General features: G+C 38.0%; 1 protein-coding gene across 8 annotated transcripts in view; it reads right to left on the reverse strand.

Moving 5' to 3' along the window:
* lrba (LPS-responsive vesicle trafficking, beach and anchor containing) overlaps nucleotides 1–15,609 on the reverse strand; it is a 289,988-nt gene that overhangs the window by 18,029 nt on the left and 256,350 nt on the right. For 4 of the 8 annotated variants that reach the window (XM_088910702.1, XM_088910720.1, XM_088910710.1 and 1 more), the window contains exons 48-51: nucleotides 12,503–12,592; nucleotides 6,912–7,104; nucleotides 3,906–3,968; nucleotides 2,170–2,325 (exon numbers count right to left, since the gene is read on the reverse strand). In XM_088910702.1, the coding sequence (XP_088766828.1) occupies nucleotides 2,170–2,325; nucleotides 3,906–3,968; nucleotides 6,912–7,104; nucleotides 12,503–12,592 (502 nt within the window). The remainder of the gene's footprint in view (nucleotides 1–2,169; nucleotides 2,326–3,905; nucleotides 3,969–6,911; nucleotides 7,105–12,502; nucleotides 12,593–15,609) is intronic. The other 4 variants (XM_088910752.1, XM_088910744.1, XM_088910736.1 and 1 more) reach the window with 1 other exon arrangement.

Raw genomic sequence — 15,609 nt, forward strand, 5'->3', positions numbered from 1 at the left:
TCAATTTCAAATTATTAACTATGGACAGTAAAATGTAATGACATCATGCCCTGTGAATTTCAATTACCCACTTCACAGGGTTTTATTGTTACACATTGAACGCTGTATTCCTTCTAGAAAGATCTCTTTACACTGCATGACTGTAATAATTTTAATAATAAAATATTGCTGGGATTTTCTAATCAACACAGCTGGCAACAACATTTATAGGTGGACAGTTGTCATAGGTGGCACTTCTAGATGTGGAAAGAACAGCGTTTTGCCTTTTATGCAGAATGTAAATGGAAATATGTACTTCCATCCTGAACCTTGCATAGAAATAATTGGTATAAACTGAGAAAAATCAAATTAAGATTTGTCTTAAGTGCAATGTATTCGATACTGTATTATCTAGCAAAGACAGGGCAAAATGCATAGTTTTTAAATCCAACACAGCTTTACTCAATCACATGGCAATTTATGCCACTAATTGATTGGTATGGTACTCTTACTACAGTGATGAAGTCATTGATTCATGACTTTACTTCTCCTCACAACAAATGAATACGAACGCCATGCAACCTCAGCTCTGTTTCGACCCAGAAAACACACCAGTAACAACAACAACTGTTAAGACGCACCCACCAACGGTGCTATCATAAACTGTCATTCAAATATTTTAGCCAAGGTGACAGTTTTTCATTCAGCACAAGGGAACTCTATATTTAATGCAAACATAAGGTAAAAAGAAAGTGCAAAGGAAGCAGGAAAAGTGGAATAAATGCAAGTTATTGTTTGTTCTGTTTTGACTACAAGTAAAAGAGCAATGATTGTTTTCATGGTAATCACATTAGACTAACACTGTTTTCAGCTGTTTGCTGTTTACATTCTGTCAATGAGTAAGATAAAACTATCCATGGTAATTTAAGGCACATGAAAAATATTGCAAAATACCATAAAACTAATCTAAGGCATAACATCCAATTAAAAAAATGCATTGAGACTCAGAAGATACACTGATGTCTAAGAGTAGCCCATTTAATAAGAAATCGCTGTAAAGCAAATTTGACAGGGTAAAACTGTTTCAATACATTGTGAAAAGAACCTGCTGTCTATTAACATATCCTCAAGGCATATCAACAAAGCCGAAATTTTCACAGATTTTCAAAAGAAGTATAAATATTTGTTCTTCAAAGCCCTCAAAACTTACAATGTGTATGCAAGTGTAATTGTTGTCAGATTTCAAACTGCACTGAAACACAGGCGCCTAATGCTGATTAAATTATATGTACTGTGACCTCCTGAGTCAGGCTGAGTATATTTTTATTACCAGTTTCATTACCACTGATGAAATGTATTTGAATATTAGCATTACTCGGAGCTTGTACACCACAGAAAAAGGACGTATTCCACATGGTTTTCATACCTCTGCAGAAAATGTATGCACTACACCAGGGATATTATTTACACAATGAAAAAGAACTGAAAGCTTCTCAAGTAGCCAAATCATCTCAATGTATAACAAGATTTCAACACACCATCTACTGGACCTGAGGGCAAACAGAACTCTGATATATAAGGAGCACTATTTAACACAACTGGAGACTGTGATGGGAGCAATAAAAAGTACAGCATTTAATACAAGTAGTATTAATGGGATACAACTCCTTTTCTGCACTGAATAAGAGCAAACTATTTCAAGCAAGCACTATCCAGAAAAAGGAACTGAACACACACATGAGAAAATGCCTTCACAAATCCACAGCCGACACTCAATCAATTCACTCAACAAACAGAGGACAAAGGGAGCTAACTGTAATTAACTGTTAAATTATGTGAAGACTGCACAATAATATGAGGAATCAAAGTCTCCATGAGAGCACAACACAGCTGTTGGTTGTAAATGCAACAATTAAAGTTATATTTTTGTTAGAGATTATTAATATAAATACACACTCAAATAAATAAAAGAGCCCAGCTTTATTTAACACCCATTTTTCTCCCCCATGCTCAACACAATGCTATGCCTTTAAATTGAATTCGGAGCTTATGCAAATCTCCAGGCAGGTACAAGCAGTTTGGAAATGAAACCAGAGGATGAAGTTGTAACCCACGCAGCCTCATTTGTGACCTTGACCCCAGACTCTGGTGTCTCCTCCTGCCGTACAGGGAGCTGAGCCATGCAATTACCTGAGTCGGTGGAATAGACGCGGAAGCTCTTGTCCCAGAAGCCGCAGACCAGGATGAAGCGGTTGTCGGCTGTGATCACAAAACACTGCGAATGGATCTGAATGCTTTGGTCCAGGAGGTCAGTGATCTGTCGGCGGTGGGTGCCCATATTGCTGGCTGCAGACACACACAGAGGGATGCATGTCAGCAGACTGGAAAGAGCCAGGCTGCAGCTGATCACTTACATTCTGTCACAAGTATCCACCACACATACTGTAGTGATTCAGAATATCTTACTGCACATTTATAAATGCTAAACATGTACCATTTAGATGGATGGAGCACGCTTCTTTAAAAAAAATCTTTTTCTCGAAATGCAGTCTCTCTAAAAAATAGGTGCTACAAAATGTGAGGAAAAGATCTATCATCTCAAGAAGGCAACACTGCTTCAGAAGCTTATCTTGTGAAATGTTATTACAGATATTAATCCTTATCCAAAAGGGCTGATATAGACCTTACAAGCACTTTGACCCAGGGTATCTGCCTGCATTGGTTTGTACATTGGCCATTTATTGTCCACTGTTTTGGTTTACATAGTTTTTACATTCCACTAAATTTTAAAAAGCCATAGTGACAAAAAACATTTTTATTGATGAATTCTGCTTGGTTTTTGCTATTCGGTATGCACTATGGTTTGCAAAACCAAATAAAGGAAATATGAGAACATTAAATAATTGTCCCAGTCTCAGGTTTTCTAGTATTGGTCTTTGAATTAATATTATTAGATACTTCTGCATATTTTAATGTGTGTCATGCTTACATGGTCTGAAGCCAAATAACACATATAAATACACAAATAAGAAAAAGAATCTGAAAAAATCAGATAAGCCAACATTTTCTAATGCTTAGTGTAACAACAAATGCCCTTCTAAACAGTTTTACATAGATTTCTTGAGCTTATAATTAAGTACAGTACATTGCACCAAGAATCATTCTGATTCTATTTTTTTTTCAGAGGCAGACTGAAGCCGGGATGACTCATTAAAAAGCTGCATCTCATTTCCATGAATGTGCAAAATAACCAAACAGTAAAACAATCTGTTATTTCCAGTGATGAAAACAAACCAACCATCCGTCCTAAAAAAGAAATGCCATTTGAAATAAAACGTTGTTGCTTCAGCAACACAAGGAGACCATCATATTTTATCTTGCTGGAGAAATGTGTAATTACACTTTTAAGCTCTTTGTCTGAACAGCAGGCCCATAAAGGGAGAAAAGCTGATGTCCTTAATGATGAAATTCTGGGAGCACGTGCTTTATTTTTCACCTCGCACAACTGCTAGGAACCCCGCTGTTATTATGAAAATGCTCGCCAGTGCTGGAGCCACTACATTAGAGAAGTACCAATTCATCACCGCAGTACCCTTCTTCTGCTCATCAACAAGTCTGAGTGATGAAAGGAGCCTGTATTGTCCTGACAGTACTTCATGCGCATTCTCAATCACACATTATTACAGCATCCATATTAATTTTCACTGACACACGTCCTATCCCTGTTCAAATTAGGCAGCCCAACGAGGGGGAGTTGATGAAATACCAGCATAGCCACAGCTCATTGCATTCCAATTTGCATGCAAATGGTTTATGAAGGAAATTCCATTCGGGGAATGTGCAAGTGAAAAACAACAGTAATCTACACCTCAGGGCCACCGCACAGAGTGTAATGAATCGCAAAGGAAGAGAGACAAGTGACAGACCTATCAGAGGATCGATTTCCACAGGCAGCTGGTACGGTTGTTCTTGGACAGAGCCTTGATGGCCTGGAAAAGAAGAAAAAGAACATCCATATCACAAAGGTATAGCTGTATTTGTTTGAATTGACGTAAGCATACAAAAACTAAATTTTGCAAGATGCAAGTACATGAAAAAATATGAATAAACAGATGCATTCTTGACGGGTACAGCTTGGCTCTGCCTCTGATAGGATTTGATCTCATTTGCTTGCAGGCACAGAGCAGACTAAGCATACACAAGTCCAGGGGATTAGCCTGTTTAGGTTTCAAGGGGGTACGGTCACTTTGGTAACAGGTTCAGTGCCACTGAGCCCTCTCACATTCTGCCCCTTTCAACTCCTCCTCTGCAGAGACCTCGGTGACCTCAGCTTGAGACCAATATGATTAAGGTGACGAGTGCAGCTCCACTCTGCCTCTTCCGGGATTCGATTATGGCCCGCTGCAAGCTCAGTGGCTGGGCCACTCCCTTGGCAATGGCCAACTTCGTGATCAGGTTTTCCAGCTTGGGAGAATTCTACACTGTCTAGGATTCAAGGGGATGACGTCACTGGCGTAACGTGCTCAGTACCACTGCAAGTTTGGGAACATGGTAAAGATTCATAGGGAGACTGCCAAGTATCTAAAAGCAGTGAAGGTTTAACCCTATGTCTGAGATATTACTGGCTATTGTAAGGTGTAGTAGGGTATTAGTCAGTAAGGTTAGGCTTGGAATTTGTCAAAACAGTGAATCCTTGACATCAGGCAACTGCAACTGACACCTCCAGCCAGTGCTACAGTAACTCTCTTGCAAAGAACCATGGAACTTGCAGTGAGCCAAGAAATGATGGCTCTGGTAGGTGGGTGTGGGGTGAAGGCATGTGTCTGCAAGTCCACATTCTCCCTGAGCAGTATAGGTTGTAACCACAAGGCAAGTCAGAAACTACCGGTGATTACAAATTGGATTTGGTGAAATAACAAAACTTAAAAACATGCGGTTTGAAATAAAAAATACAAATAATTGGAACCAAGCATGGCAAACGGGCAGCAAAAGGAAGTTCTTGCAAATGGCTAGGGGACGTGTCCTGCAGACTGACACAATAAAAACCGGTGCTCCTTTCCTGGTGCAGCAGTATGCCTTATGCTCTTAGCCTGCAAAAAATAATTCTTACCTACGAAAAATTATAAATTAATTTTCCTGCCTAGATAAATTAGATGCTCCCACTCCATGAACAGCTGTCCGGGCTCATGACGATGGTAGAAATTCCAAATCTGCAGCAGTAAACACTTTGTGTACTTGTCCCAGTTTTTCTTTGTCAGACTGAAATTGCCATAAAAATAGCATCATGGACACATAAAGGTGAAGCTTTTGAACTGTTTCCCACATGATCGTGCAGGACTGTTTACAATTCTTCCACATTAAAACCCAAAGTGTCAGCTGTTATCATTACAAATGTTTTTTTTTTAATGGTGGCAGTCGCAGGCTGTCAGAACTGAAGTCCTAGTCAAAACTCTTGTGTACCACCATGAAACAACCTATTCATTAACTGCAAACGATGCCTCCGTTCTTTTGCAATTGGAGACATTTTCTTTGGGATAGCGTTGTCTAGAGTCAACTACAGTATTTGATGACAGCATGGTGAAAATAGTCCAGAACCCTCTGGCTTGGCTAAGTGAATGTTCTAAGAATTATCTGCATGTAGCTCCAACAGCAATGCTGTCTGGTGTTTCCCTTTATGTAAATTGTACAATAAAAATAAAAAAACTTGCGCAGAGATTTAAATATCATGTAAGATCTTCAGTGCATTTTTCTTTCTTTGTCAGGAAGTTAATTACATGATGATATTTAAGCCTCAATGCAACCATTGTTTTCTTTGCAGCTCTTAGAAGACAAGAATGTCAATACTTGACAAAAGAAGGACTCTGTACAATTGTACAGCAAATCGATAGCTTCCTGACAATTACATCTGAACATGTCAAAGCTACCCATGCTAAAGTGAAGTCAATTATTTTGGTTGGGTCAATTATAATTTTATAACACTGAAATTTTCTGATCTGCTACAAAAATTGTTTTATTTATGCTATTCAGAAAACACTTTTCAAGTTTCAGGTTTATTTTACAGCAATATAACTGCCAATATATATCTGGCAACATAATAATTAAGGTGTTTTATGGCTAAAGTAAGAAAAGGTAAGAAAAAAGTTTTAAAAAAGTAAGAAAAATATGAATTCTTTAAAAATAAATAAAAATATGAATTTGCATTAAAACGTTTTTTTTTTAGTTAGGACCCTTCCTAACAAATGAGTTAGAAAAAAAGGACACACACTTCCTTATAAAGACATCAAAATAATCAAAACCTTCAGGACTACTGAATGATTTTCAATGACATCATGTTTTGAGATCAGATATACAATATTTAAAACATTGCATAATATAAGTGTTAGCTCCTGATGAATTCATAGTACACATGCTAATATCCCAAGGAAATCATAACCTGCTCAACATACAATTATGCTTCTTTTGAAACATAAAAGAAACCATATATTCAACTTCGGGTTCTTTTTCAAAGGATTGAAATTGTTAAGTAATCTGCAGGCCTTTAACTCTCCAGGACAGGGGATGCTTCAGTGCTGTGATAAAAGCTAAAGAAGGCCATACACAACCTCGAATGAACATCCAGTCGCTGATATATGATTAATGAACAGAATAACTGAAACATGAATTAATATTGTACATGTACGTACATTTCTCCCTCATTATAATCACAAAAACGTATGAATCTTCCTTATTTTTGAATTGGCAGAGTTCGGTAAGAAGCGAGCAAAATTAAAGTTAAAGGAACAGATAAAAATACATTAAATTCACATGTATGACCTATATTCGCAAAATTGTATGATAAAAGGATGGCTGTGAAATGTCAATTGCACTTAAAATGGTTGTATCAGTTCTCTAAAATAAGCAATTTGTTTTTGAAAAGATGAATGATTTCTTACCCGTGAGCCCATGCCACTTGTTGACCGCGAAGAGCCTGTTGGCCGTCACAGTGATGATGGCAGACCCCGACAAGCCAGGCTGGGTGTTGGCGGCCACGTGGGCCACGGGCGAGTTGGACGGAAACTTCAGCACCATGATGACATCCTGCTGCATTTGCTCAGTGAACATCAGAGGGGTCTGCAGGAGGAGATACTGTTGAGTGGCCCACGGCGGGGGAACGAAAACCAAACAGAGGAGGCGGGGAGCGACCCGGGAAAGGATGAGAGAGAAAAGCACAGGGAAGAGAGATCAGGTTAAGAAAACCACTGCAGAACAGCACAGCCAAGCCAAAGGTAGCAGTTTAGATCAGCAGGCAAAGGGCTGGACATTCACAGAATTGGAGCTGATTGACAGGATTTGGATTTCCAGATCAAATGATTTTTTTCAAGAAAAAAGCCAAACTGAATAGAGCTGAGGATCTTCTACACGGCACAGTCATGTTTTTCTAAATACTCTATATGCTTCAATAGTAATAAGTCTTTGATTACTACAGCACTTTTCAACTCAAAGAATCCCAAAGCACTTCACATACAGAAGGCGGATTCATTTTATCCACCACAGAAGTGCGGTACCCATCTGGGTGACATGCCCATTACACATCAGCAGTGCCACTACATAACAGATCAGACAGAGGGTTTGAAATTGCTTCACTATTTGGGAATTTACGGTAGGGGAAACTTACAACAGGTCAGATTGTCCAGATTCTAGAGTGTAATTCAGCCAGGACACAGGAGTTAATGCCCCCACTCTTTTGAAAAGTGCCATGGGACCAGTGTAGCATTCCCTATTACCATACTGATTAACTGGTTTGAAAATCCTGGGCCAGAGGAAAAAGTGCCTACTGATCCACCAGCACTACTTATTGCAGTATCCTGTTTCCTGTCTCACTGCTGACCATAGACAGTCTTGCTTGGCTTCTGCGATTTGATTTTGATGAGACCAGGCTACAAGGTGATAGCACTGCTACGCAGAAAGCTTCTTTCAGCAGCACACAGATGTTTCAACTATTGAACAAGTTACTATTAGTACTATAAGATTTTACAATAATTTGATTTAAATGGTAAATAAACCTATTCAAGGTATGCACTATCCTGTCAAGAATGTTGATACTTGTTGCACAATGAACTTGAATTGAAAATGAATATATTGTACATTTTAAAGGAAGCAATTAAATTTCCAAATCCAAGACAGAAAAAAAATAATGTGAGGTATTAGCAGCCCCACAACTTTCAAGGGAAGACAAATTGTAAGATTTTGAAGCAGCCAAAAAGGTGACAGTATTTTAAGGTAATTAGGTTGCCTCTGAAGTTTTACTGCATGGGCAAGAAATTAATCTCCCCTGGTTATTACACAAAAACTGAAATGTGTAGAATTGTCTGAATGCTGTTAACCATTAGTCAAAATGATTGCTAGCAAAAGCAAATTATATCTGTATGTAAACCTATCTACTGCAATTATAAGAAAAAGGTTTTATAAATGTAAAAGTTAAGATGACATACCACTGCCTGGTTCAATACATGTACAATGGTCCACAACATTGCCAGTAAGTAATTACTGAAGACAAATTTCCCATTCTTAAATTTGAAAAAAAATAATTTGCTTTAAAAATAATGACCTTTTTTGAAGATTTTAAAACAAAACATTAACATGCCTGCTATCCTGTTACACAGAATACAGCAAGACAGAGTGAAGTGGCTGAATATTCTTATGAAGACAATGAATTGGAATTGGAATGAACAGTAAATTTCAAAAGCTACATTCACATACAGTATGCATTTACAAAGACATTACTGTAGATGGAATGGATTGAATAAGAACTGGCAGCAGATGTATTTATGCTTCACTACTTTGTGGATGTAAATATAATTAGGGAAAAAAAGTTTTTTTTATAAAGACTAAATAAAGCAAAATGCATTAGAAAGGTTATTTTTTTCCATGTGTAACCAAATGCCCTCCTTTGCTCCAAATGACACATACTTAAGGTGTGAATACAAGTTATGCTACTCTACTTCCCTTCTGTGCAAGTGGCTTAAAGCCAATCAATATTATGAGCTAATCCTTCCCAAATACTCATTCAATTAAAGGTGTCAGTAATGCCTCATCTAATGTGGCCTCAATTAAATCCAGAGATCTGATGTTGCAAAAGCACCAGGGGACGTGCCAGGAGCTACACACCCAGACAAAACAGGCACTGTGCATGTGCTTGCTAATTGCTACACCTGGTGTAAATTACTGCTTATGCACTGTACACAGCATGAGGCAGACATCAAAACACCCACGGAAAAAGCCAAGCTTTCTTTTCAAAGCTACTGTCCCTTTAAGGACAAATTTGAGAATGGAAAGGAGGATAAATATACTGTATTAGAAGAGGGGATTCGATAATGACTTCTTAAATGCTTTATTCACCTTTGGTATCTCGTCTCTGTAAAATGGAACACAGGCTTGGCATGACCTGTGAACAACCTGAGCCCATGCAGACTTGAGGCTTTTGGAGTCGGCATTAAAGAATTAAAGGGCAAACTGCTAAAATTCCCCCAGAATGAAAGAAATTCCAGCTCTAGTCATACTACTGTAAAGCCCTATTCAGTTAATATTATTACAGTACATAAAACCATATTCATTTAATGAATGAGTCTTTAGATGAACAGTATACGTTTTGTATGTGCATGTTAAAGTAAGAATGTGAAACACAAGGGATTTCACACAATCCTGGAGCATTTAACCAAAAATTTAATGTACAGTATTTACTTATGTGTATCTGTTTCACTATTGAATGTGAAGTAGTCACCTGTATTTACCCCTATCTATACATTGGATTTTACCTCTCTTATAATATATCTCCTTTTAATCCCCTTTGTCCTAGACTAAAGCGATTTGGATCCTTCAAAAGGTCTGTGTATGACTATCACCTGAGATCAGCAATTTTTCTTGTTGCTCTTCTTTGAACACAGAGATCGTCTTTGAAATGTATATAAGTATGGGTGAGTAATGACCTTTTGCAGTGATCTTTACTTTCACTGAATTTGATGTTATACAAAAATGCACACGGACCTTTCTCTTTGGAGTTTTAAATTCATTTTAGAAAATGAAAAATTGTATTCTGGATTTCTTTTTTTAAGTTTAGAATCCATAATTTTGTGGTACTTATTTGTGTATCTTTTTCTCAAACCTGTGACACATGGACCACAGAGCTTAAAATGACCTTGGGTGAGCACCTTTGCCAGTTGAGCCACTTGGAAGACAGTATTTTATTTTCCTGCAACCTCTAACAGAGCACTGGCTGACCACATTGTAGCAAAGTAAGCGCCTCCACAGGCATTTTATAGTGTATATGCAGGATGCCCAATTGGGCTGGAGTCATTGGCTCTAAATATGTAACAAGAATAAATACATATGTGAAGGTTAAGAAAGCTGTACTAATCATTTTTATGTGGTACATCTGTGGTGTAACTTTATAGTATATAGGTGTTTTGAAACAGTCAGTACTGTATATGATAAACAAGCCGTCAAGACAGCAACACTGTTTTTCAGTGTAGTCCCTATGTGGCCTGAAAGTCAATCTTCCTCTTGTGTTGACAACAGTTCACAGTGAAAACAACACTTCAGTTTGATTTGGTAGTGCAAGATATAAAATATTTAAATGAGAAATTTTGTTTGCTCAGACATATTTTTTATCAACATGTACTAAATAAAAGACAGTATAAAAGAACAAAATTTTAAATCCAGAGAGTGTAAGAAAATGGTTTCTCCTAAAATATAGAATTCTTTAGGTATATATTAAGAAGGCTTCTTTTCAGCATTATAGTCTTATATTTATCAACTGTCATTAGAAAATCAAAAAAGCACTAATACATGTCAACCTAATATTACACTCAGCAAGAACAGAATTAAACTCTGAATATAACACACTCTTTGGGAGAGCAGCCCTGTCACAAATTCTCACATGTTTTATTGGAGAGCTTTCCCATCTGTAATAATGTTTTGCAAAGAATTTTCCAATAATATGAAGAGTTTTCATTTTTAATGATTTTGTAAGATTAAATGTTAGTTTTGCAATAGATCATCAGTAGTCCGAGAGTTTCTTACCTAATTTAACATTATGCAGGTAAAGTTTTGTGAAAACTGCAGTCTGTGGAACTACTAGTAATATCTATTGGAATTCTATAGAGACTTTCAGATCTGCATGGATGTTATTCGTAAGAACCAAATACATACGTGTTTAATGTCGAAAGCACATTGTAGAGAATCCCTGTGTTTGACAGGTTACTAGTGATTTTGACAATGTCATTACCATCAGCATGAATGGATGCCAAGGGCTGACTAGATTGCAAGAGCAGGGCACAGAGTGCAGGCCAGCTTTCTTTAAAAAATCATCTGCTTTTGGTTTGTGTAGCTGGGCAAAGTCTGTGAAATTGAGGCAGATCTGTCAAATTCTAAAGTCACACCTGCCAGAGTGAGATGGAAAAAAAATCAAATACAAGACACCTTTAACCACTTGAACATCAAAATATGTAAGTGCCTGTTAAGTTCAGAGTGTCCCATTTCCTTGTGCCCCAGCCATCATGTTTCAATTAAAATAGTTTGCACAACAGGACACTTTTTGCTTTATTATTATGATTTTAGTTCTTTTTTTAAAGACATTTTTCATATGATTAGAACCTGAGGATCTTTTTCTTATTTTTCGTTTTGTCACACAAGTTCACATGTTTTTACCATGTATTATTTACGGTGAAAAGAAGAAGAAAATAGGGTTCTCTGCAAAATACAACAAGTATGTAGGGTGAGAGTGTTATCAGCACATTCATATTCATAAAAAAATGTATGCCAAAGCTCATTACGCCATGAAAATTGCTGTTCATTATTCCACATGTAATTTATTTCTAAAAGGCCCATAGCCAAATCCTTTTTTCTTAAAGCAACATTAACAACAACCTTCCAAATGAACTGTGCTTATATACTTCTGTTACATCAGTTCCTGTCTTTTCCCCTGTATGAAGCACTGTCCATGTGGTGTGAATAATGATGGTGGGGGAGAATCCGGCTGTCAACACCACTAGGCCAATACACTAATAGGCACTTTGCCTGCCAGTATTCACTCTCTCCATTTCGCAGTCTCACACTAACTCTGCTCTAGTTTAAAATATGCAGCTTTTCCTCATTTTCATTCTGGTGGCAAACACAATCTCAAGTGTTCACTGGTAGCTTCTTTAGGCTCTTTTCCAAAAATTAATCAGTTTCTGGTCCCTTAGATGCTAATGAAGAAAAGAGTTGAGAAAATAGGGTTCTTGGGGGTAGGACAGAGAGAAAAACAAAGCAAAACCTCAAATCTAATTTGAAGCAAACCAGCAGGCAACCATGAAAGACAAAACACAAGTTAACAAGGCAGCACTGCAACTTATTGACCCTTTGGATATTGGATTTAATTCTGGAATAGCTTGATTTAGATTATTTTGTGAAAACTGCACAATGCACCAATAAAGTCCTAGGAAAACCAGCAAGTAATCTAAACTCCTTTAAAAGGGCTAATGCCTGTCCCTGTAACATGACTCACCACCTGCATGGCAGAACTCCTTGGGGGGTGTGGCTCAATGAGCAGCTGACATGGGGTCTGTCCAAAGCTTCGTATTTGAGCCTCCACAGCCTGGAAACAAACAAGTCAAGATCGCATGTTAAGAGGTGCTAATTACAAGCTACAGGACTATAAATGTCACCTGAAAATGTCGAGTCGCACACTCTGGATCACATCACGCGTTTGAAAGTCAAGAATGGTTTTTTGAGGGTGTCTGAGCAGTCAGTGTGTGTGTGCATTCCCTCCCTCCCAATTTCAGAACAAACTGGCACCGGCACCGAGCATGAGGTCATTTTAGAGGACTCGAAACGGCATTTCCATGAGAAATGCAGTAAACTCTCCTTACACTGATTCTCTGATACTAAACAGAGACGGACGGTTACAGTCACAAACCCTCCTCTTTGGCCCTGTTTCCAACTACCCAGCAGCAGGCTTTCTTGCATTTGTCAGACATTCGAAAGCAGAAAAAAAACTAATCTTTAACAGGTATGTTCAAATCTCCCACATCTCTCCCTCCCAGACCCTTGGCCTCATTCCACCTTGATATCTGAGCATCAGAAACTACACTACATTTTCTGCTACATATCTTTGATCAAGCTCTCTAACATCTGCAGGGAACAACAGGCTGTTACTCAGTTCTTTATTTGGTGTGAATTCAGGTGCTTGCTCTAGTTTACCAATTGTAAACAGATGACAAAGCCTAGAAAATGCTTTATGACAACTACCGTACATGGAACAAATCTATTCCCTATTATCAATCTGCAACTCTATATAGATTTATTTTTAAAAAAGCAAAATGTTTTTCAGTTTAGTATGCAGGGTAGGATGGGTCTCACAGCAAGATCTGTTACATAAAGGTCTGCATTACAAATAAATAAGGAGCCCTGAAATGATTTCAATATAACAAATAAAAAAATATAATATTATAAACATGATTCGACCCTTTAAACTGCTTTATGATTGTTCAGTACTGACCCTTAATACAACAAGCTGATTCTAAAGTTGTGCAAAAAAAATTCCTGAATAGATGAGCAGAGCAGAGCAGACATCCGCATTAAACCTTTAATGTCAATTGCGTTTGATTTGTTCAATCTGTGCTACAAAGTCAATTTTGAAGATAAGACTGTGATACTGATGACAAATCATGGCCTGCTGTGAGCACTCAGGACCACTCATCTCTTCGGCAGGCAAGAAATAATTCCACAGACATGGGCGCCGAAGATCAGGAGCACCTATCAGAATTGGCACTTTGGCAAAGGCACAGCAATATTAAAAAGTATATTGCTGCATAATGCCAGATATATCTAGCTAAATAGATAATCGTCCATCTGTGATTTTATACAGTGAAATACACCAAAACATTTGTTAAAATACTTTTTAAAATAGCAAAAATGCTAAACTCACGTTCAAGAGGTTGTTGCACAGGTTACCAAGTAGTACTTGAATGCAAAGAAGCTGCCTATTAGGTCAAAATAGTTGTACCTTAATACTGTTAACCTTAGATGCTATTATCACAGTGTTTCACATGAACACAAGATACAATGTTCTTATGAACACTGGGATCAAGGTCACGGTGACTTACTGTTCCATTTGTTTTGGACAGTTTGCTTAAGCTAATGTAATGTAGATCTTCAGAATCACTCAACCAAATTTGATTAAATTCTGAGTTGACATTTATTACAACATGTAATTCCAAACACTGTGAAAATAGGTCAGAGTGTCCTACCTTTTCATGCTCCTAACCTGATTATCTGAGCTTTAGAGGCCAATAGCTTTGGAACCACTGACCCATATCTGATAAAGTGCTATTCTATATTCTGTAAATTTAAATTATGAATAGCCTGCAGCTTGGCACTGACCTGGGAAGAGACACGGAAGGTTCATGCCTTCACTTCGAGTATTTAAAAACCGTGATGCTACCAAAACACACTATTTACAGGTAGTAGACAAAAAATGGAAACATTGGGTAAATAAAAGACATTAAGTACAGTATATTGAAAGCAAAGGGTGCCACACAGGGGAGGTTCATGTGCTAATTAAGCACATAACATCCCAGCATGCATTAGGGTCATGTGTAAAAATACTGGACCTGCCTGGTTGCCTATAATTATGGCTAGCATGGCTGTAAGAGGAGATCTCAGTGATTGTGAGGGGGGGGAGGTGATTACAGGGGTGTGTTTGACAGGAGCTTCAGCAACCAAGGGAGCTCAACCTGCTGTTGTTGCATGTTGATGATGCATGAATCATCTAAGGTGTTGCAAGCATGGAACTCCAAGGGAAAGACACCTTTATCTATACAATATAGATACCTTAGTGTGAAGTGCAAAGTGAAACAGGCCAATTGACTGCAAATTTCAACATGGGGCACGAGCACCCAGTTTCATCAAAAACTCTCTACCGAGAACTCCACTAACTGGTCGCCACACCTGGCCACACACGTTTGCAAATCTCGACTTGCAAATAAAACAGGCAATGGACAATCAAACAGTGGAGTAATGCAATATGGTCAGAGGAATCATGCTTCAACATGATCTCAACAAGTGGATGTGTATGGCACCGACCTAAAGACTTCTACAGCCCTTAGCGCTGGTTCAACAGTGATGGGTTCAAGTGGTTCTGTAATGTTATGGGGTAAATTTTCCTGGCAAGGTTTAGGTGCTCTCATTCCTTTAGAAGGCAAGATCAATGCTAATCCTCTGAGTACATATGATCACGGTTTGATAAGCCTGACATTGATGTGATCCACATGTCATGACCTCCTCAGTCACATATTCTGGACCCAATCAAGGATTAATGGGATTTTCTGAAATGACTATGCTTGGTGTCCAAGCGCACTATTAAGCGACTTTACATTGGTGTTTCCATTTTTTTGTCCAGTACCTGTGTATCTCTACATTAAGAAAAACCACAGTTTTTGTGCCCCTCTCTTTATATATTTTTAAGATGTATTCTTTGTGTAAAGTTCAAAACATCTTACTTTATCAAAAACACAGTATCACAACCATCTTTATGGTCGTATGACTTTAGGGTTACTAGAAAGATGTGCCCCAGTACAGAGATCCACGGTAGTCACAATATTAATCTTGGCT

Source organism: Atractosteus spatula, chromosome 1, assembly GCF_055471065.1.
Source record: "Atractosteus spatula isolate fAtrSpa1 chromosome 1, fAtrSpa1.hap1, whole genome shotgun sequence".
In the NCBI taxonomy this organism is placed as follows: domain Eukaryota; kingdom Metazoa; phylum Chordata; class Actinopteri; order Semionotiformes; family Lepisosteidae; genus Atractosteus; species Atractosteus spatula.